Consider the following 16,156-nt stretch of genomic DNA (forward strand, 5'->3'; position numbering starts at 1 on the left):
TAGAAGAAAGAGAAAAAAAAACCTCTGATATGAAAGTTTGGAAAATGTGTTCATGAAAATGTGTGGGAAACCTGTTTATTAAAAGTACGGGGTTGTAAAGTGCTTTCAGGTTTAAGTTGTCCGTATCAAATTTTAAGTCAGAACCACAAATTGTTCTCTAAGAACACCATCTTGTCAATACCATCACAATCTGCAGTGAGTCAACTCCAGCTCTCTCCAACTCCAGCCAGATGGACCTGTACGACCAGAGAGCGCCTCAGACTCGACGCTACCCTCCCTCGGTCTCCTCCTCCCCCCAGAAGGATATGCAGCCCAAGGTAAGGCCAAAGCTTCACTCTTTGGTACTTAAACTGGTAACAGTGTTCACACAAGGTGCGAGAAAAAAATTGAAATACCTTGAAAATAACCTTTCTCAAACAAAGTGCCTCAAAAGTCTTTGAAATTGAAATGAACTAGATGCTGCACAGTACTGGAAAATACTGAAATTGCAATATTTTTTATTCCTGTGATATACAAAAATACAGAAATTTTCACCAGATGACTTAAAAAAGCTCCATTTGAAAAGGATCTTTCAAGCATTATTGGTGTCATTTTGCAGAGGAATGCATTTGCAGTAAAAAGAACAATAACAAAAGCTTAAAAAAAAAGACTGTACTGTGAAGAATTGTCTGAGAGGGAAACTGGAAAGTTTAATATAGTGGTTTACTCACCTTGACACCACTTTACTCATATAATACTGAATCCAGGCCAAAGGCAAGGATATAGCATGTCATAATAATGCATGTTGCTTATGCCAAACTAAGGGGGTCCTTTGTGTTTCTCCCTTACCGTTCCTCGCTTGTTTTCAGGTTGTGGTCGACCACTAGCGAGGCCTTGATTGTTCATCAGATAGACTTTGCTTTTAGATCAACGTTAACGTTACCCTTTCTAGCCTTGTAGCCCTGAACTGTAGTCAGGCTGACTCAGTTAGCTTTACGTCAGGGACATACTGCAGGCACGAGCAGTGCGTGAGCGTTGTGGAACCTGTTGTTTTTTTTTTGTTTGTTTGTTTTGTTTTAAAGTATTCACACTGCCTGCATGAGCAGCCCTGGTAAGACGTGTCTCAGTTGAGAAACTAAGTCTGGCAGATATTATTTTTACGGATGACGTGCACGGTTTTCAGCAGAAACAGACAGTAAAAATGTACTGTATCTAAACCGCATCTACAGTTTCAATGTCTGTTTGTCACAGACATGAGGAAATACAAATATCTGTTTTAATCAATTTTTGCTGTTTCTGTTTCAAAATAAAGCCCTCTGACTACGTTTTTGTCAGCAGAATCCCTTCAGTTGTTGACACAAGGCATTTTTTGTGAAATATTTGCCGGACTGTGTTGTTGACAGTGCATTAGCTCGCACGGCTTCATAAATGAGTGGAATATGTGCTTATAATTGTGGAAATACAGAAGGCCTACTCATAGCAGCAGGCATTGTTGCATCACCACGCTGTCGATGTCAGCGCCACAAGCGTGCAAGACGCAGCAGTTTGGTGAGATTGCTGTCACGCCCTGCTCATGCATGCAGTGTGTCACGGGCGTTAGTCTGGCCCACAGCTGGTTACTAGCTCTAAAAGTCAGGAAACTCTGTGGTGAGGAATTGTTTGGACATGTTGTGATAATGTTGCATTAAACAGATGCTTCTTCTGTGCAGCAGACACAAAACAATGCCCTTTTTACAGCTGTTACACTGGAAGAAATGCCACCAGATTACGTCACATACACACGTAACCTGCCTGAAAGGGGAAGGCTTGGCCAGTAACATTAGTCATTAGTCACACAAGTTTTTCTTATTTATCAAGCAGCAAAAAATAACATTTAATATGGTGTTGCATTGTTCTTAGAGGAGTTATTTGGGGCTCATTACAAATGATGAAAGGCTTTTGTTTAATGCACAAGTCTCTTGCTGTAAATGTCCAACTGTAAAGATTTTCTGATTTAAACCTTCAATATACAGAGCTACACATGAATTGTGTGAATCAAAGTTACAGGTCTCAAGGTTTAAAGTTCCTGTTTAATCTGCGTCAAGCCCTTTATTCCCTCCACATCCCTAAAATAATTTAGAGATCATGACCTAAATTCGAGTATTCAGATTTACGAAGTGAACAGGAAAACTGGTTTTACTCAATTCCCTCATTGCTCCAGTTGTTTTGTGTTATAAGATTGTGTTCATTGTAAAAAACCTGTACTGACCTGTAGCATAGCAAACAAGCTTCTTGGCTCGCCTGTTTCCAAAAGCCCAACACCCCTCAACTTCTTATAAATGCCTGTTTCCATAGAAACCTGTGAGCTCACCTTCATTGTTGATTTTACAGAATGGCTTCAATTCAATACAAGCAACGCAGTCTGTGGAAGGTAAGTGTGTATTTACGAAGCTCTTTTCTTCTTAAAAGCATTGTTGAAATAGTCGGAAATGTTAGTCACACACTTTTTTCTCTGATCACTCTGGGTTGGAATTTATTCCAGAAATCTCTCTCCTCTCTTCTCCATCTCCAGCTGCAGCAGGCTCTGCAGTATCAGTGAAGCCGGTCTCTGATTCAGTCACGCCTGTCTCCAGTATGGGCACTTTGACTGACAGCGGTTCGGCCTCCTTGTTGACGACATCCAATCAGACGTCCCTCAGTAGTCTTGGGCACAGTGAAGACCTGCCTCCAAGCACCATGCCCCCTCCTCAGCACAACAAGTGAGATGCCATCCAAATTTACACATATATTTAAAAGACAAAATTAACTTTGACCTCTGGGTGAACCCTTGTAAAATGTGATGTGACTTGGAGATAGTTGAGGCGTGCTCTGAGCCTTCCTGTTATTTTTACAGCTCTCACCCATCACAACAGAACAGCCTTGCTCCGTCGTCAGTGCGGACATCCAACTCAAGCTTACTGGTGAGAACGTGATGTTAATTTCTGTATTTATACCACAGCCCATCAAGTGGATCTAGCATATTATCTTTCTTTTCTTTTCTTTTTTTTAAAATGACTATTGAAACTAGAACTCTGATTCTCAGCCCGAACCTAATTTGGACGCGACCCGCAGGGTTTTGGTCAGGCCGGGCTGTAATTTCCCACTATAATTCAATAATTGCCTAATGTGACACTGTAACCATCGTAACAGACACAAATACTGTAAAGCAAAACATGAGTTGTGTGTACATCTGCAGGACAGTGAGTCTCCCTCCATCTCTGTGAGCATTTTTAAAGCTGCATTTCCTGTGATAGCAGATGGACACATTAGATGTTCATTCACTCTAATGGAAATGTAATCTCATCAATCCTAACCGCATCTTTTTATCTTCCTCCTTCCGTCTCTACAGCATCCCACTGTAGACGGTGACTCAAGCCTTCACTCCTCCTCCTTCCCTCCTTCTGTCTCAGCCGTGCCGTCGTCATCAGTCCCCTCCTCTTCCTCTGTGGCTGCTGCGCAGGTGTCCCTAGGGGCCCCTCAGGCCTCTTCTGTAGGCTCTGCCACAGTTTCAGCCCCCTCTGGTCTCGGCCCCGTCAGCAGTCTGGGCATGGGTCTCAACACTGCCTCCATGGGCGCCCCAGCTGCAGCAATCGCCGCCGCTTCAGTCTCCTCAACGGCCATTCCTTCTTCAGCTACTTCCTCATCCTCGCGCAGCTCTGCAGCATCCTCAGGTTAGACCGCAACACAAGAACAAGCATGTCAGTGTTTGATATCCACTAATTTACAGACACTTCTTCATCAAAGTTAAAAAAAAAAATCTTTCTTTGTGTAAAATTTTAGCTTTTCTTTTCCTCTCAAAGTGTCCGACTCGCTACATCTACAGGTAGCAGTGAGCTGATTGTAGCCTTGGTAAACTGGTGTCAGGGCTCCACATTTATGAACAACTTAGTCGTGAGATGGACCATGAGATGATAAGAGTCTTATGTTGGTTGTTATCATAAATTTGCCATTGCCACAATTTTGGTTTGTCACTGAGTGTACTAAGAGCAGTAACAAAGTTTCCCATAATTAGTAGAGCTTGTCTAGTGGTAATGCTGTTCTTTTGCACAGTTTTGATCAGAGCTATATATTCGACCAGGCGATAAATGATTATCCCTCTTCTCTTTTTTGTGCCTTTGAGAGCTTGATGGTTGTGGTGATGTAAAGTGAAACTGTGCAACCAGTATGGTTTTGGCGTGGTCAGGTCACAGGAATTTTCTTGCAAGCTTTTGCAGCTTCAGTATAATGCTTTTTTCATGTGATTCTTTAAAGTTGCATGCGTAAACTCACAGTGGTGCAACTATGACAAAACGTTTTATGCACTTTTTAGATCAAAAACCGTTAACAATTTGTGACCCTTTATTTGTTACAAGCGCAGATTTGGGGTTAGACAAATTGGTTTCCATTTCCTCAGCGTTACTGGCAGGTTTTCCACTCTTCTGACTCATCTTACTCTCGGTTAAGTTGCTCCTCTGAAGCTTTTTCTCCCTCTCGCTCACTCTCAGATTTGTTTGTCTCTCTGCTCCCTCTGCTGGTAGAGTTTATCACGTGATGCATTGCAGTCTGGTCGTTTTCAGATGCAGCTGAGGAAGAAGTTTGTAGCACTTGGTTTGATGCAACAGATCAACCCCTTGATAGTTAAAACGTGGTGATTGTTCTCATATACAGATGAGGATTTTAAGGTGTAAGAACTGACACTGGGATTAGTGCATGATTGACTATGCAACCCAGCTTTGTTTATGTGTTTTTTACAAAAAACAACATTTTTCCAGGGAGCAAAGTTAAGCAATATGTTACAGATTTTTAGTCTTGGTTTGTTTGGCAAATTAATAAATTTTTATGTTTTACATGGCTTTGTGCATACAGGGAAAGCACCTCCAAACCTGCCACCTGGAGTGCCCCCTCTACTGCCCAACCCATACATCATGGCCCCCGGACTACTGCATGCCTACCCTGTAAGTCCTGTCAAAGTTAGTCTTTATACAGTCTAAGCTTTACCTTTGCTTACCAGAGTTTATGTAATTTAATTTACATGATTTTTCTGACGCGCATGCTTCGTCTCAGCCTCAGGTGTACGGCTATGATGACCTACAGATGCTGCAGACAAGAATACCGCTGGTTAGTCTTAAACTCCTCTAAAAAAAATGTTATGCACAATTCATACTTCACTGCTTCATATCAAGTAATTTTATTTTATAAAAATGTTTTTCTCTCTGCAGGATTATTACAGCATCCCCTTTGCAACCCCCACAACAGCACTGACTGGCAGAGACGGCAGCCTGACAAGCAACCCGTACTCTGGTGAGCCGTTTAACAACTGCGTTTATTAGAAGTCGAGCTTACGATGTCACATCTGCAGTTAGCTGCATGTTTAAGAAGCTTTATGAGCTCAACTTGATGAAGGAACAGTTAAAAATGTATGATGAAAAGTGTTTTCTCTTTGGTTGGTTCTCTTTGGTAGAAACTGAGCCCAGCAGGATGACAGCTCACCTCTTTGCGGTCAGACATTGGTTTTATTATTAGGACAAAATCGGCCACATATCTTTTTATAAACAACTTTAAGAAGATATAATACAGGCGAATAAACTTACCTCCAGAAATTGCACTTTCAGTGTGTCCCGGGGCTCTAATTCCAGCATATCAGTATCAATTGCTGTCGGAAAATATGAGTGTATGATAACAATGAATCATTTTTGGCAATGAGAGGCTGAGTTTGTTTCTTCAAGAAAAAATGGTTCAACAACGTCCTATCGAACCTCACAATACGGCTGCACGATTAATCATTTCAAGATCACAATCTAGATTCAGGTATGTACGAAATCTGTACTTAAGTGTCCTTACTGTGTCATTCACAAATGCACTTCAAGGCTGACAGACAACAAAATTATCTTATGTAGAATTACTTTGTCTCCATTAACATAGACTGAATGAGATGATCAGAGCCAACCTCAGTAAACTACTATCCTCGGCTTTGTTCCATTCACAAAGCTGACGGTCACCAATTTACCACTGTTGGACTTTTTTTGTTTATGTTTTTTTAATGAAATTGGAAGTTGTCATGTGGAAATAACAGGAGTATTAATGGACTGAATCAGTAGGGAAAAAGGGAGAAAAAGGGGAGGACTGTAACTGAGAGAGGAAAGGTAACTGAAAAGCCCCCCCTTCTGTCATTTTCCGCCCCCTCCTCTCAACTTGCAGGTTTTGTTTTTTTTTTTTAGGCCAAATCAGAGCTCTAACATGCAAAGCACTTACAAGAAATGAAAAAGTGCAAATGGCATTAATTTCTTTGGATTAGAAAAGAAACACAAAATTACCCTTAGAGTCGTGATCTCAATTCTTACTAAGAAAATTGCAGCTCTCATTTTATCAACAATCATGTAGCCCTACCTCCAAAAAAGCCACCAATTTATTTGTGCTGTATTTGGTTTTTTTTTCTTTACTCAGGCGTGACATTTGTACTTCATCACTTTTGGTAACTTCCCACTCTCTCCTGTTGTTCCCGATTTCCCATATTTGCAGGCGACTTATCGAAGTTTGGTCGAGGTGACGCATCATCCCCGGCTCCAGCCACCACATTAGCTCAGACGCAACAGAACCAGACCCAGACGCATCACACCACACAGCAGCCCTTCCTCAACCCCGCGCTGCCGCCCGGCTACAGCTATACAAGCCTCCCATACTACACTGGCATGCCAGGCCTGCCCAATACCTTCCAGTACGGACCTGCTGTGTTTCCGGTGAGAAAACTCAAGTCTCCACAAGTTAGCTCACTTGTTGGTTTCCATTACAGTCCTGCTCCCATCCTGAGTTTTTTATTATTGTGTGTAATCTTTTCATAAGAAACAGATCCATCATAATACCATTGCGTTTTGAGATTTAAATGTTTTTCTTGAATGTAAACTAGAAGAAAACTGTATTTTTGTGACCCCACATGACAAACTTTGGTCACCAAATTTGGTTACTGCTTGCTGACTTGATGACATCACATGCCGCCGTTTTCTTTTCAACCAGGTGGCTCCTACCTCGTCAAAGCAGCACGGTGTGAATGTCGGCGTCAATGCATCAGCCACGCCCTTCCAGCAGGCTAGTGGCTACGGTTCCCATGGATACAGCACTGGTGAGGCACTAAACAGTATTGAAGCGGCATGTTCGGAGGGGTCATGCAGGTCTTGCTCTATATACTTGCATACCAATAACTCTGTGCTGTTTGTCACAATGAGCCCATTGATTTCTCATCGGTGTGGAGTGCATATTTCATTTGAGCTCTGCAGCATCTACAAGCATAAACACGATGCTTGTGTAAGACTTTTGTTCCGCTTGTGTCAAGGCAGTTTGTTAATGGTTCCTAACACATTCTTGTTTGCTGATCCTCTCTTGAACTGTTGACCTCAAAGTTAATCACAGTGTTTTTGGACTGAGCATGATTAATATTGAGGTTTAGTTGTGTCCGAATATTGGAAATGCAGCTGCATCTTGTACCTAGTTTTCATCGCCTGTAAACACAAGGAACCTGTCTCAGTAATCAGCTGTTTTTCATGATGAACTTTGTGGGCTTCTTGAACTGAATGGGAGAGGGAAGATGGGCTTGAGCACTGGCACCTGGCTCTAACAGTTTCAATAACAGAGGGGTTAGATTATTGGTCTCCTGCTGTCTTCCATAGCTTGCTTTGCTCATTTTCAGAAAGTGGAGTTTGCCCCCAAGGCTTCACCTTCCACCACATCTCCTGCACACGCATTCATCTGAAACACATCAACAAATAGAGCACCCATCACCCTCCTATATTTCTTAACATGACTTCCTTATTTAGCCCATTTTTTGAGCAGTTTTTATATTTTTCCAGTGGCCTTCTGGTATCTACTCCATCACTTTATTAGCACTGCGATCAGCCAGAGGAAATCTTGGTTGACTTAAATTCTACTTCTGTTCGACCAATCGATTGGTTGATGGGTAAAAAAATCTGCACGTTATTTCTAGATTGACTAACTTGGCCACAGTGCACTGAGTGCATTCTACGTGGTAGCATTGTGTGTCCACTAAAGCGTTTTTTTTCCTTTTACAGGGCTCAACAAGTAATACGTGGCCAGGGCAAATTAACTGTGTTCAAGCAAGTTGAATGTCTGGAGTGAAAAATAAATGTGATCTCTAATTTAAAATGATTCAAAATTAAATTGAGAACTGTAACGCTTTAATTCCTGAGCTGTTTGCGTGAGTTTTGAGTCCGTCTCATGACTAGGCGTAGAAACAGGACTGATTAGAAAAATGTATCAAACTGGACACTTAAGAAGTTAATTTTAGGGTTTATGATGTCATACATAACATAACATTACTAATATTAAATATCTATGTGATGCTGCATCCCAGAGACAGACTTACTATTGGTAGTAAGTTTGTCACCGGTCGTCCAATCGCAGTCTAGAAGGGGCGGGACAAATACTACGAGGACCGGGTCCATTCCATTTAAGTGTGCTGGTGCACCGTTCAACATGTAACGGTGAGGGCAGGAAAAGCTGTTTAAATGGTGTGTAATCTGTCAGCCAGCAGCAGCGACCACGTAACCGCCAGCTGACAAAACAAATATCAGTGTTGGTCTACAGGGCAAACGCCAAGTTAGCTTCCCTAGTTGACAAATACTTGCCTTAATGGACGGTATTGCACACAAAGTGATAATATTGGAGCCTATGTCATTCGTCAGTTCTCTGTTTTATCAGTCTCCCATGACTTGTTTTTTTGGGCCATGTGATCGTGGTGACGTATATGCTGCTCTCGCTGCTGAAATTTAGCAGCATATCTGCAGGCTGTGATTACTGTCAAAAGGTGTCCAGACTCCGCCTACTTGGCACCAGCAGGTGTGCGCCAGCATGGTAATGGCGCGGACCCACTAACCATCGCGGAGGACAAATGCAAGTGCTGAACAACAATAACTATGTTTTCATCTGGGAAATGAAACACTTTGGTGGACACACGGCTTCATTAAATAAACGATCGTCCAGCCAATGAGAATTTGGTCTGACAAGAGCTTATCGACTAACCAATCGACCAGAATGTGACGGCCCTACACTTCATACTCTTTGCAGTGATGCTGTATTTTTTTTTTTTATATACCTAGATTCATCACTCAACATCCACCTTTTGGTCACAAAATGTGCGATACCTATTTGTTCTAAGCTGCACCATCTGCTGCTTTCTGCCATCACCCAACTCAAGCTCACTCTCCAACCCCCCTCCCACACACACCCTGCCTGCCCCCTCATTTCCCCCACCTCCTCCCCTCAGACTTGGGTCAAATAGTATTTGCAAATGATGTCAGCGTTGATTCTGACCTGCTGGTTGTATCGGATGGGCAGGTTTTGCCACACAGGACAATGCATTTGATGTCAAAGTTCAGACAATTACAGTATTTAAATGTCAGTACTGTGCGACTTGACACTATGCATTGTCACAGTTTGGCAAATACCTGCCCATGTGGTACACCGTTTCAAACAAACGCTATAAATTATTTGCAAATGCTATTTGAGGCAGGTCTGCTTCCCCTGCCTGGTGTGTCTAACGCTGTGGGCTGCGGCTGTGTGTCTGACTGTTGCAGGCTATGAGGATGTGGGCCAGGCTTCAGGGAGTGGGGATTTCTGTAAGGGCGGATACGGCACTGCCGTGGCCGCTGCCGCTTCTGCACAAAACAAGCCAGCCAGCTCTGTCACCGGGCCTGGAGTCGGTGAGTGCCGCCACATGCCAAAATAAAGCAGGAAAGAAAAAAAAAAAAAACCCTGTCCCTCCCGTCTTCCTCCTTGTGTCACCAACCATCCTTCTCCCCCTCTTTGCTCTCGTTCCTTTGCCTCATCGCTGATGAGCTGCGCCTGTGGGAAGATCCGTCACACTACATTCGCTTTTAGACAGTCCGATGCAGCCTGCCTCTCTTACAAGCCTTGTCTGCCATTCTGTCTGTTTCCTGTTCTCTTCCAGGGCAACTCATCATCAATTCAGTCTGGTCTTTACATTCTAACTGTCTGTGCTACCTAATTGTCAGGTTTAAAGTAAAATATGTGGCAGATTACGAGAGCTGTGGCTGCCATAAACTGATCAGTTGCCCTGGTTGATGCTGTCCCATTTCCCCTCTGTGTTGCTTGCTCTTCACTCATGTTGTCATTGCTGGTATGTCCATCTCCAGAGTATCGAATTCACCGTCCTGTGGTGGAAGTACTTGGTTATAATCCAAAAAAGAGAGGGCAACAAAATGTATGTTACTTGTAAAATAATGCTGTGCTATATAATAGTGTGTGTGAATGTACCGTTTGAAGAGTCTTTTCAAGTGTAAAGTGACTGCAGCAGAATGCGCTCTGCACATTTATGATGTTCTTCACACTGAATGGTATTTGAATGAAGTTGCCCTGTAAAGGGGCGCATGAGGTTTTATTATTTCTGCAACAATTTTGAGGTCTGCTCTGTTATATTTCTATGACAAATCTCTCATGAGTATTATTATAAAGACTTTGTTACCCGAACAAGACGATGAAGGAAATGGCACCATTTTGACCTGGAACTACAGTGAAGGCATGAGGGGTAATTATTTCTTTAGAAAGATGTTCACTTTCGAAATTAAATCTATCGTATTGTGCCTTTCAGGAGTAAGCGCTTTTAATATATATAGTGACCAATATTTTGTCTCCTCTTTTGTTTGGACGAGGGCTGAAATATTTCGGAAAAAACATAAAGTTGCTTTTATTTTGACTGATATTGCAATTAGAGATGCCCTGATCAAGTTTTTTTTTGCCCTCAGTCCAAGTAATTTAATATGAGTATATGAGTATATGATACCGAGGCCCGTTCAGATACTTCTGTATGCATCGATAATATGGCTGCACAGTGCACACTTCAGGTACTTTAAAATGATAAATTCAGTCCCATGTATCGCCTGTGCTTGACAGTTGAATAGCTTTACAATGCATTAACTTAAAAAAACCCCCTGCAAATTACCTGAAGGATTTGGCTACATTTACAAAAAATTGTAATAAATACGTAAATAAATATGCTGCTTTTTGCTCGTGGGGCTTTTGTTGCACTTGCAGTGATGTGGTGAGTGTGGTTGTCATAAGCTCTGCACCGCTGCGTCTCTCGCGCAAGCAGGGTGATGAAACGCCATGTGCCATAAGCAACAGCAAAACTCAAGAGTCTCTCCGACACTGAACTGAAATGAAACGCTCATAACTTGAATAACTTAAAGAGTCTCTTACCTTATTGTGCTGGTGTGTCACTGTGGGTGGGTTGATAATGGCTGCACTCATTAAAATGCTGTGCATGAAAGCTTCTTGAGTAAAAACTTGTGATGGATACAGATCTTTAAGATAAGAATAATCATTTTTGCATCATTATTCTTATTTGCATCAAAAAAAATATATGGAAATTATTATGTTACAACAATTAAGGATTTTCCATGAAGTCTGTAGAACATGACTTGTAGGTCAGGACATCTCAGCAGCAGCAGCTGCTGAGAATAATACTCAATTTAGAATCCAATTTTGACAGATTTTCCTTTAAGATACAGTGGCTCTCCTGTGATTTGGATTTTTGCAGGAGTAAGAATAAAATTGGGACAAATTATTCAGTCCTACTTCAAGCCAAATAATTTTTCTGTTATGCTTTCAGCACAGGACAAGTCTGAATGCTGTCAGATGAATGTAAAGATGCAAGATGTAATGAGCATCTCTCGTACTGACAATGAACATTAATAAATGCTCCATCAGTTTTGAAATCTGTCACTGATGCAGCCTATAAAATATCCACTCTTCTTTCCTAATATCATTATGTTGCAACATGCTGCTGCTTTCTAGCAGTGCCATGACTTTAAATGCCAAATATTGCATTAGCATTTCGGCGCTTTCCGTAACAGTCCTAAATAAAGCTATAAAAATGAATTAAATAACTGACTGAATGACAAAAAGTCATTTTAACTCACTTTATGATGATTCCATCATGTGATCAGTCCTCAGATTCTGACAAAAAATGTAATAAAACATTTACAGACTTAAGTATACTAACATTTTGTTATGTTAATATCATTATAACTGAGTGTTGAAAGTGCAAGTCTTTTCTGTCCTGTGTCGGTCTTGTTCTGCACACCAGTTGACCCTGTTCTGCGTCTTCATGGCGATACAGGGGGTCAGTGTGTGCCAGAACAACCACAGCAGTAACCACCAGATACAGTCAGACCTATACCACTGTGGCTGACTGGAACTGATACGCTGCTACACCATCTCTCTCACCTCTCCTCCTCTTCATCTCATCCCTCCTCATCTCCTCTGCTGTCTTTGAGAAAGGGAAATCCGCCTCAAATCATCTATGAACTTAAGCTGACATAGATGCTCATACTTGGAATTTCCCATGTTTCTCTTTTGTTCCTAAATCATGCTTTTTTTCTCACATGCTTAATTGGAGAAAGTGTTTCTACGAATATAGAAAGTTCCTATAGATACAGATTATATGGGAATTATGCTGGTTAGAATCTGAAAATAACCATGTGGCCGGGCATGGTTTATTGGCGGCTGCTCCCCATGTCCCCTTTACATGCCCAGTTTTTGGACTTATTTTGTCTCCTATCATTTCTGTCTCTGCAGGAGTTTCTGTGACATCAAGTAACACGGGGGTACCAGATATTTCAGGGTCTGTTTACACAAAGACGCAGGTAATTACAGATCATAAATATTTCAAGCCCTTCCTCACAGGAAAGGACTTTTCCCTGCTCCATGCGGTCTGAATCAAGCAAAAATGTCACGTCTGTTCTTTGTTTCGCTTCCTCCTGCAGTCGTTTGAGAAGCAGGGTTTCCATGCTGGCACGCCAGCAGCTTCGTTCAGCCTGCCCTCGGCTCTGGGGAGCGGGGGACCCATCAACCCCCCAGCTGCCGCTGGCTACGCCCCGGCCCCCTTCATGCACATCCTGGCGCCACACCAACAACCCCACTCTCAGATCCTGCACCACCACCTGCAGCAGGACGGACAGGTAGCATACATGCTGTTGTTGTTGTGTTTGTCTCCACCTTTTGGTGCAGGTCAGGTCTCACACCTGCAGGTCTGTTGGTCCAGACAAAGCAAACAATACTTGGCTAAATTTTAAACTATCACAAGATGATATAGACTGACTTTTATCATTCATTGGACAGTTTTAGTCTGTTGTTTTGCATCACTGTTGCTACATGGACATCAAATCCTTGTTACTGAAAGCAGATCATGCAGCTCCAGACTAACATGTTGCAGATTCAGAAAGAGTTCAGGCTGAGATATACAAGTCAGAGTTTAAAGTGAACCTGGTTATAAATCCCAGTGATCTCAACTTAGTTATTTGTGGTGTCAAAGTGGTTGAGACCATAAATACAGTGATTTTAACCTTTTCAAATGATTTATCAGTGAGTGGTGCTTGTAAATCATCCTTTAAACCTGTGAAAAACTCTGCTGGAGAAATGCAAGTTTCTGAGACATTATTTGTAGTTTTTAAAAAAAAACACGTTAAAATGACATTTTTATACAACCTGTCATCTTGATTATAATTTCTGAGACCCTTTATTAGCCTGACTGGATAAGTTTAAACAGGGGAAAAAAATCCTTGACTAAAAATAATGATTAAAAGTTGAAAAAAAATTTTTCGACTAAAACGTTTTGAGTTTTCGTCAACTAAGACAAGACTAAAACTATGAAGGATAAAAATAACTAAAGTGTGACTAAAACCCATAAGCATTTTCGTCTCAATACTAAATCTAAAATAGCTGCCAAAATTAAAACAGCTTCTCATGCGTGTATCTGTCTCCTCAGGTCACGAGCATTATTAGTTGATAGTGCAAGTGGACCTCATCTGTCAAGAAAAATAACCAACAGGTAGAAAATGGACAAAAAGGGACGTCACGTTAACGTTTTTTAGAGTTGCACACTGATGTGGTCGAACAGCTCACCCGTCCTGCCAGTTGTCCCTTTGACACAAATATCGATTTGGAGCTGTTCCTTCCTCCGCTGCCGGCTTAAAGGCGAGACAACTCTGTACCCCCATTAGGCGATCGTACGGTAGAATAACTGCATGATGATTCCTTCGTGAACAGACGGTAAAGGGGCTTGAGTCTGAGTGTTTAGTCCACACCAAAGTACGATCATTAGCTTTCACACCAGCCTGACTAAACAAACAGTTCGGTGTCAAAGCATTGAGATGATCTTCTTGAAGAATCCAACTATAATGCCCAGAAAGCGTCATTCTGCCATTGTTTATTTTATTTAAAAACCCAGATTGTTTCATAGAAGAGCTTATAAAAACAGATGTAATGTATACAGGGTGTCTAGCTGAAGCTAATTCACAGCCGCAGTCCCTCGATAAGCTTTTAAATTCAAGTTAAAACAACTAAAACAATGGACAAGACCAGCTCTGGATAAAAACAACAGAAACAGCAGTGTGTGTATGTTGATACATTCACACTCCTGCAATCCCAGTAGAAATTGTCCTTGGCAGATGAATCGTGAAGCATATATAGGTTCATTGTGTCACTAAGCTACGCAGTGTTTCAGCAAACACATGGCATGAATCAGCAGCTCACAGATGTCCTCTGTCCTCTCTGCACAGAGCGGCACCGGACAGCGCAGCCAGAACGCCTCCATTCAGCAGAAGTCTCAGATCAACAAGTCGGCATACAACAGCTACAACTGGGGGGCAAACTAACATCCACTGTCGGGGCCCCCACCCCCACACTGTTGACAGAAGCTAGAAGGGGGGCTCATCACTCCTTCCGCAAAACAGTCTCCACATATAAACTCCCTCTTCCTCCTGCAGATTCCCTCCCCAGTCTCTTGGCCCAGCACTCCTGCAGCTCTGACTGCGGTCAGAGGAGGTGCTGTGCCGAGAGAACGAGCACTGTATGGATGCATGGAAGGGCGGGAGGGACAGGAGGGGCTTAGAAGAGAGGGGAGAGCGGAGCTTAATGGTTAGAAATAACACCGTCAAGAGGTGAAATAATGAGTGTTGGGAATTTGTATCGTGTTAATCCCCCTGCCCCACCCCTTTTTTCTTTGACTTGTATGTAACATAGAACTGTTTTCTAAAAGAATGAACGTTTCCTGTATGGTCTTTTTTTTTTTTTTTTTTTTTTCTCGTCTTCCCCCTTCCATTTTTTTCTTGCAGATGGGGAGGATTGAAGTAATATCTGAAGGTGGGGGGACAGGCTGGTTTTGTATTTCTCACCCTCAACAACTCCCCACTCCTTAATTTTGGTGGAAACTCTTCCTGCCACACAAATACCCAAACACAATAATTTGCTTAATTGCTGTTAAATGTTTTTTTTTATGTCATTTAAAGTTTGAAGAAACAATTCTCTAAATTGGTAGAGTTGTGAAGTTTATTTTTTACCAAATATAGATATATTATATATAAAGACATATAAGCGAGCTCACTGGCTTGGACTGTGAGGAAAGTGTGTTTGTCATGTGACTGCGTGCATGTTTGTACACACGGGGGCCGTGGTTGTGTACTGTGCTTTGTTTTTTGCCTAGCACAGAATTTTTCATTACCCAACACTTGTACAGTAACTGTTCCCATGAATTATAAATATGTTGCATAAAGGCCCCACCTATTCTGCAAGAGATGTTGAATGATTTCCAAGGCCAATACACACCCAGTCTGCCTTCCAGTGTGTTTTATTTTGTTCGTTTCCGAGGCCCCCCCCCCCCCCCCCCCCCCCCCCCCCCGACCCCCATAGTTAGGAAACCTGCAGCATTGAATACTGATGGACAGAATTGTACTATGGGTTTTTTTTGTCAGTGATTTATTTTTTCTTTTTGTACTGTGCGTTTTAAAAACAATTTAAATGGATAAACTTGTCTTGTACATATATAAAAAAAACACAAGTACTGTAGTCCCTGTTTGTTCGATGGCTTTCTCCTTTTCCTTCTCAAATCCTTGCAGACTTGTTAGCTTTTTGTTTCATATTACTGTGCGTTTTAAAAACAATTTAAATGATTAAGTAAATAAATAAAAAAAAAGACATTTTCATCATTTTGGATGTGAATGTCTTTGAAGAAACTTATATTTGTTTCTCATGTAGCAGCGTCTCTTCTTCCAACAGTTTGACAGTGACGCTCAGTGTTTGTGTCGCTGAGAGCTGGCCTTAATTCATCTGACAGTTTGAAACGTTAAAGTCACTGATACTTGATATCAGGGCA

The 16,156-nt window shown here is 41.8% G+C and overlaps 1 protein-coding gene across 6 annotated transcripts in view; it reads left to right on the plus strand.

Moving 5' to 3' along the window:
- ubap2l (ubiquitin associated protein 2-like) overlaps positions 1-15,684 on the plus strand; it is a 34,063-nt gene extending 18,379 nt beyond the window's left edge. For 3 of the 6 annotated variants that reach the window (XM_042506007.1, XM_042506006.1, XM_042506009.1), the window contains 14 exons: positions 197-317; positions 2,350-2,389; positions 2,531-2,717; positions 2,852-2,918; positions 3,347-3,668; positions 4,843-4,931; positions 5,041-5,094; positions 5,196-5,277; positions 6,496-6,713; positions 6,988-7,093; positions 9,561-9,686; positions 12,583-12,650; positions 12,771-12,965; positions 14,565-15,684. In XM_042506007.1, coding sequence (XP_042361941.1) covers positions 197-317; positions 2,350-2,389; positions 2,531-2,717; positions 2,852-2,918; positions 3,347-3,668; positions 4,843-4,931; positions 5,041-5,094; positions 5,196-5,277; positions 6,496-6,713; positions 6,988-7,093; positions 9,561-9,686; positions 12,583-12,650; positions 12,771-12,965; positions 14,565-14,660 — 1,771 coding nt within the window. In that variant the 3' untranslated portion in view covers positions 14,661-15,684. The remainder of the gene's footprint in view (positions 1-196; positions 318-2,349; positions 2,390-2,530; positions 2,718-2,851; positions 2,919-3,346; positions 3,669-4,842; positions 4,932-5,040; positions 5,095-5,195; positions 5,278-6,495; positions 6,714-6,987; positions 7,094-9,560; positions 9,687-12,582; positions 12,651-12,770; positions 12,966-14,564) is intronic. The other 3 variants (XM_042506011.1, XM_042506012.1, XM_042506008.1) reach the window with 2 other exon arrangements.
- Positions 15,685-16,156: the final 472 nt, after the last annotated feature.

The sequence above is a fragment of the Plectropomus leopardus genome, chromosome 18 (assembly GCF_008729295.1).
Source record: "Plectropomus leopardus isolate mb chromosome 18, YSFRI_Pleo_2.0, whole genome shotgun sequence".
In the NCBI taxonomy this organism is placed as follows: domain Eukaryota; kingdom Metazoa; phylum Chordata; class Actinopteri; order Perciformes; family Serranidae; genus Plectropomus; species Plectropomus leopardus.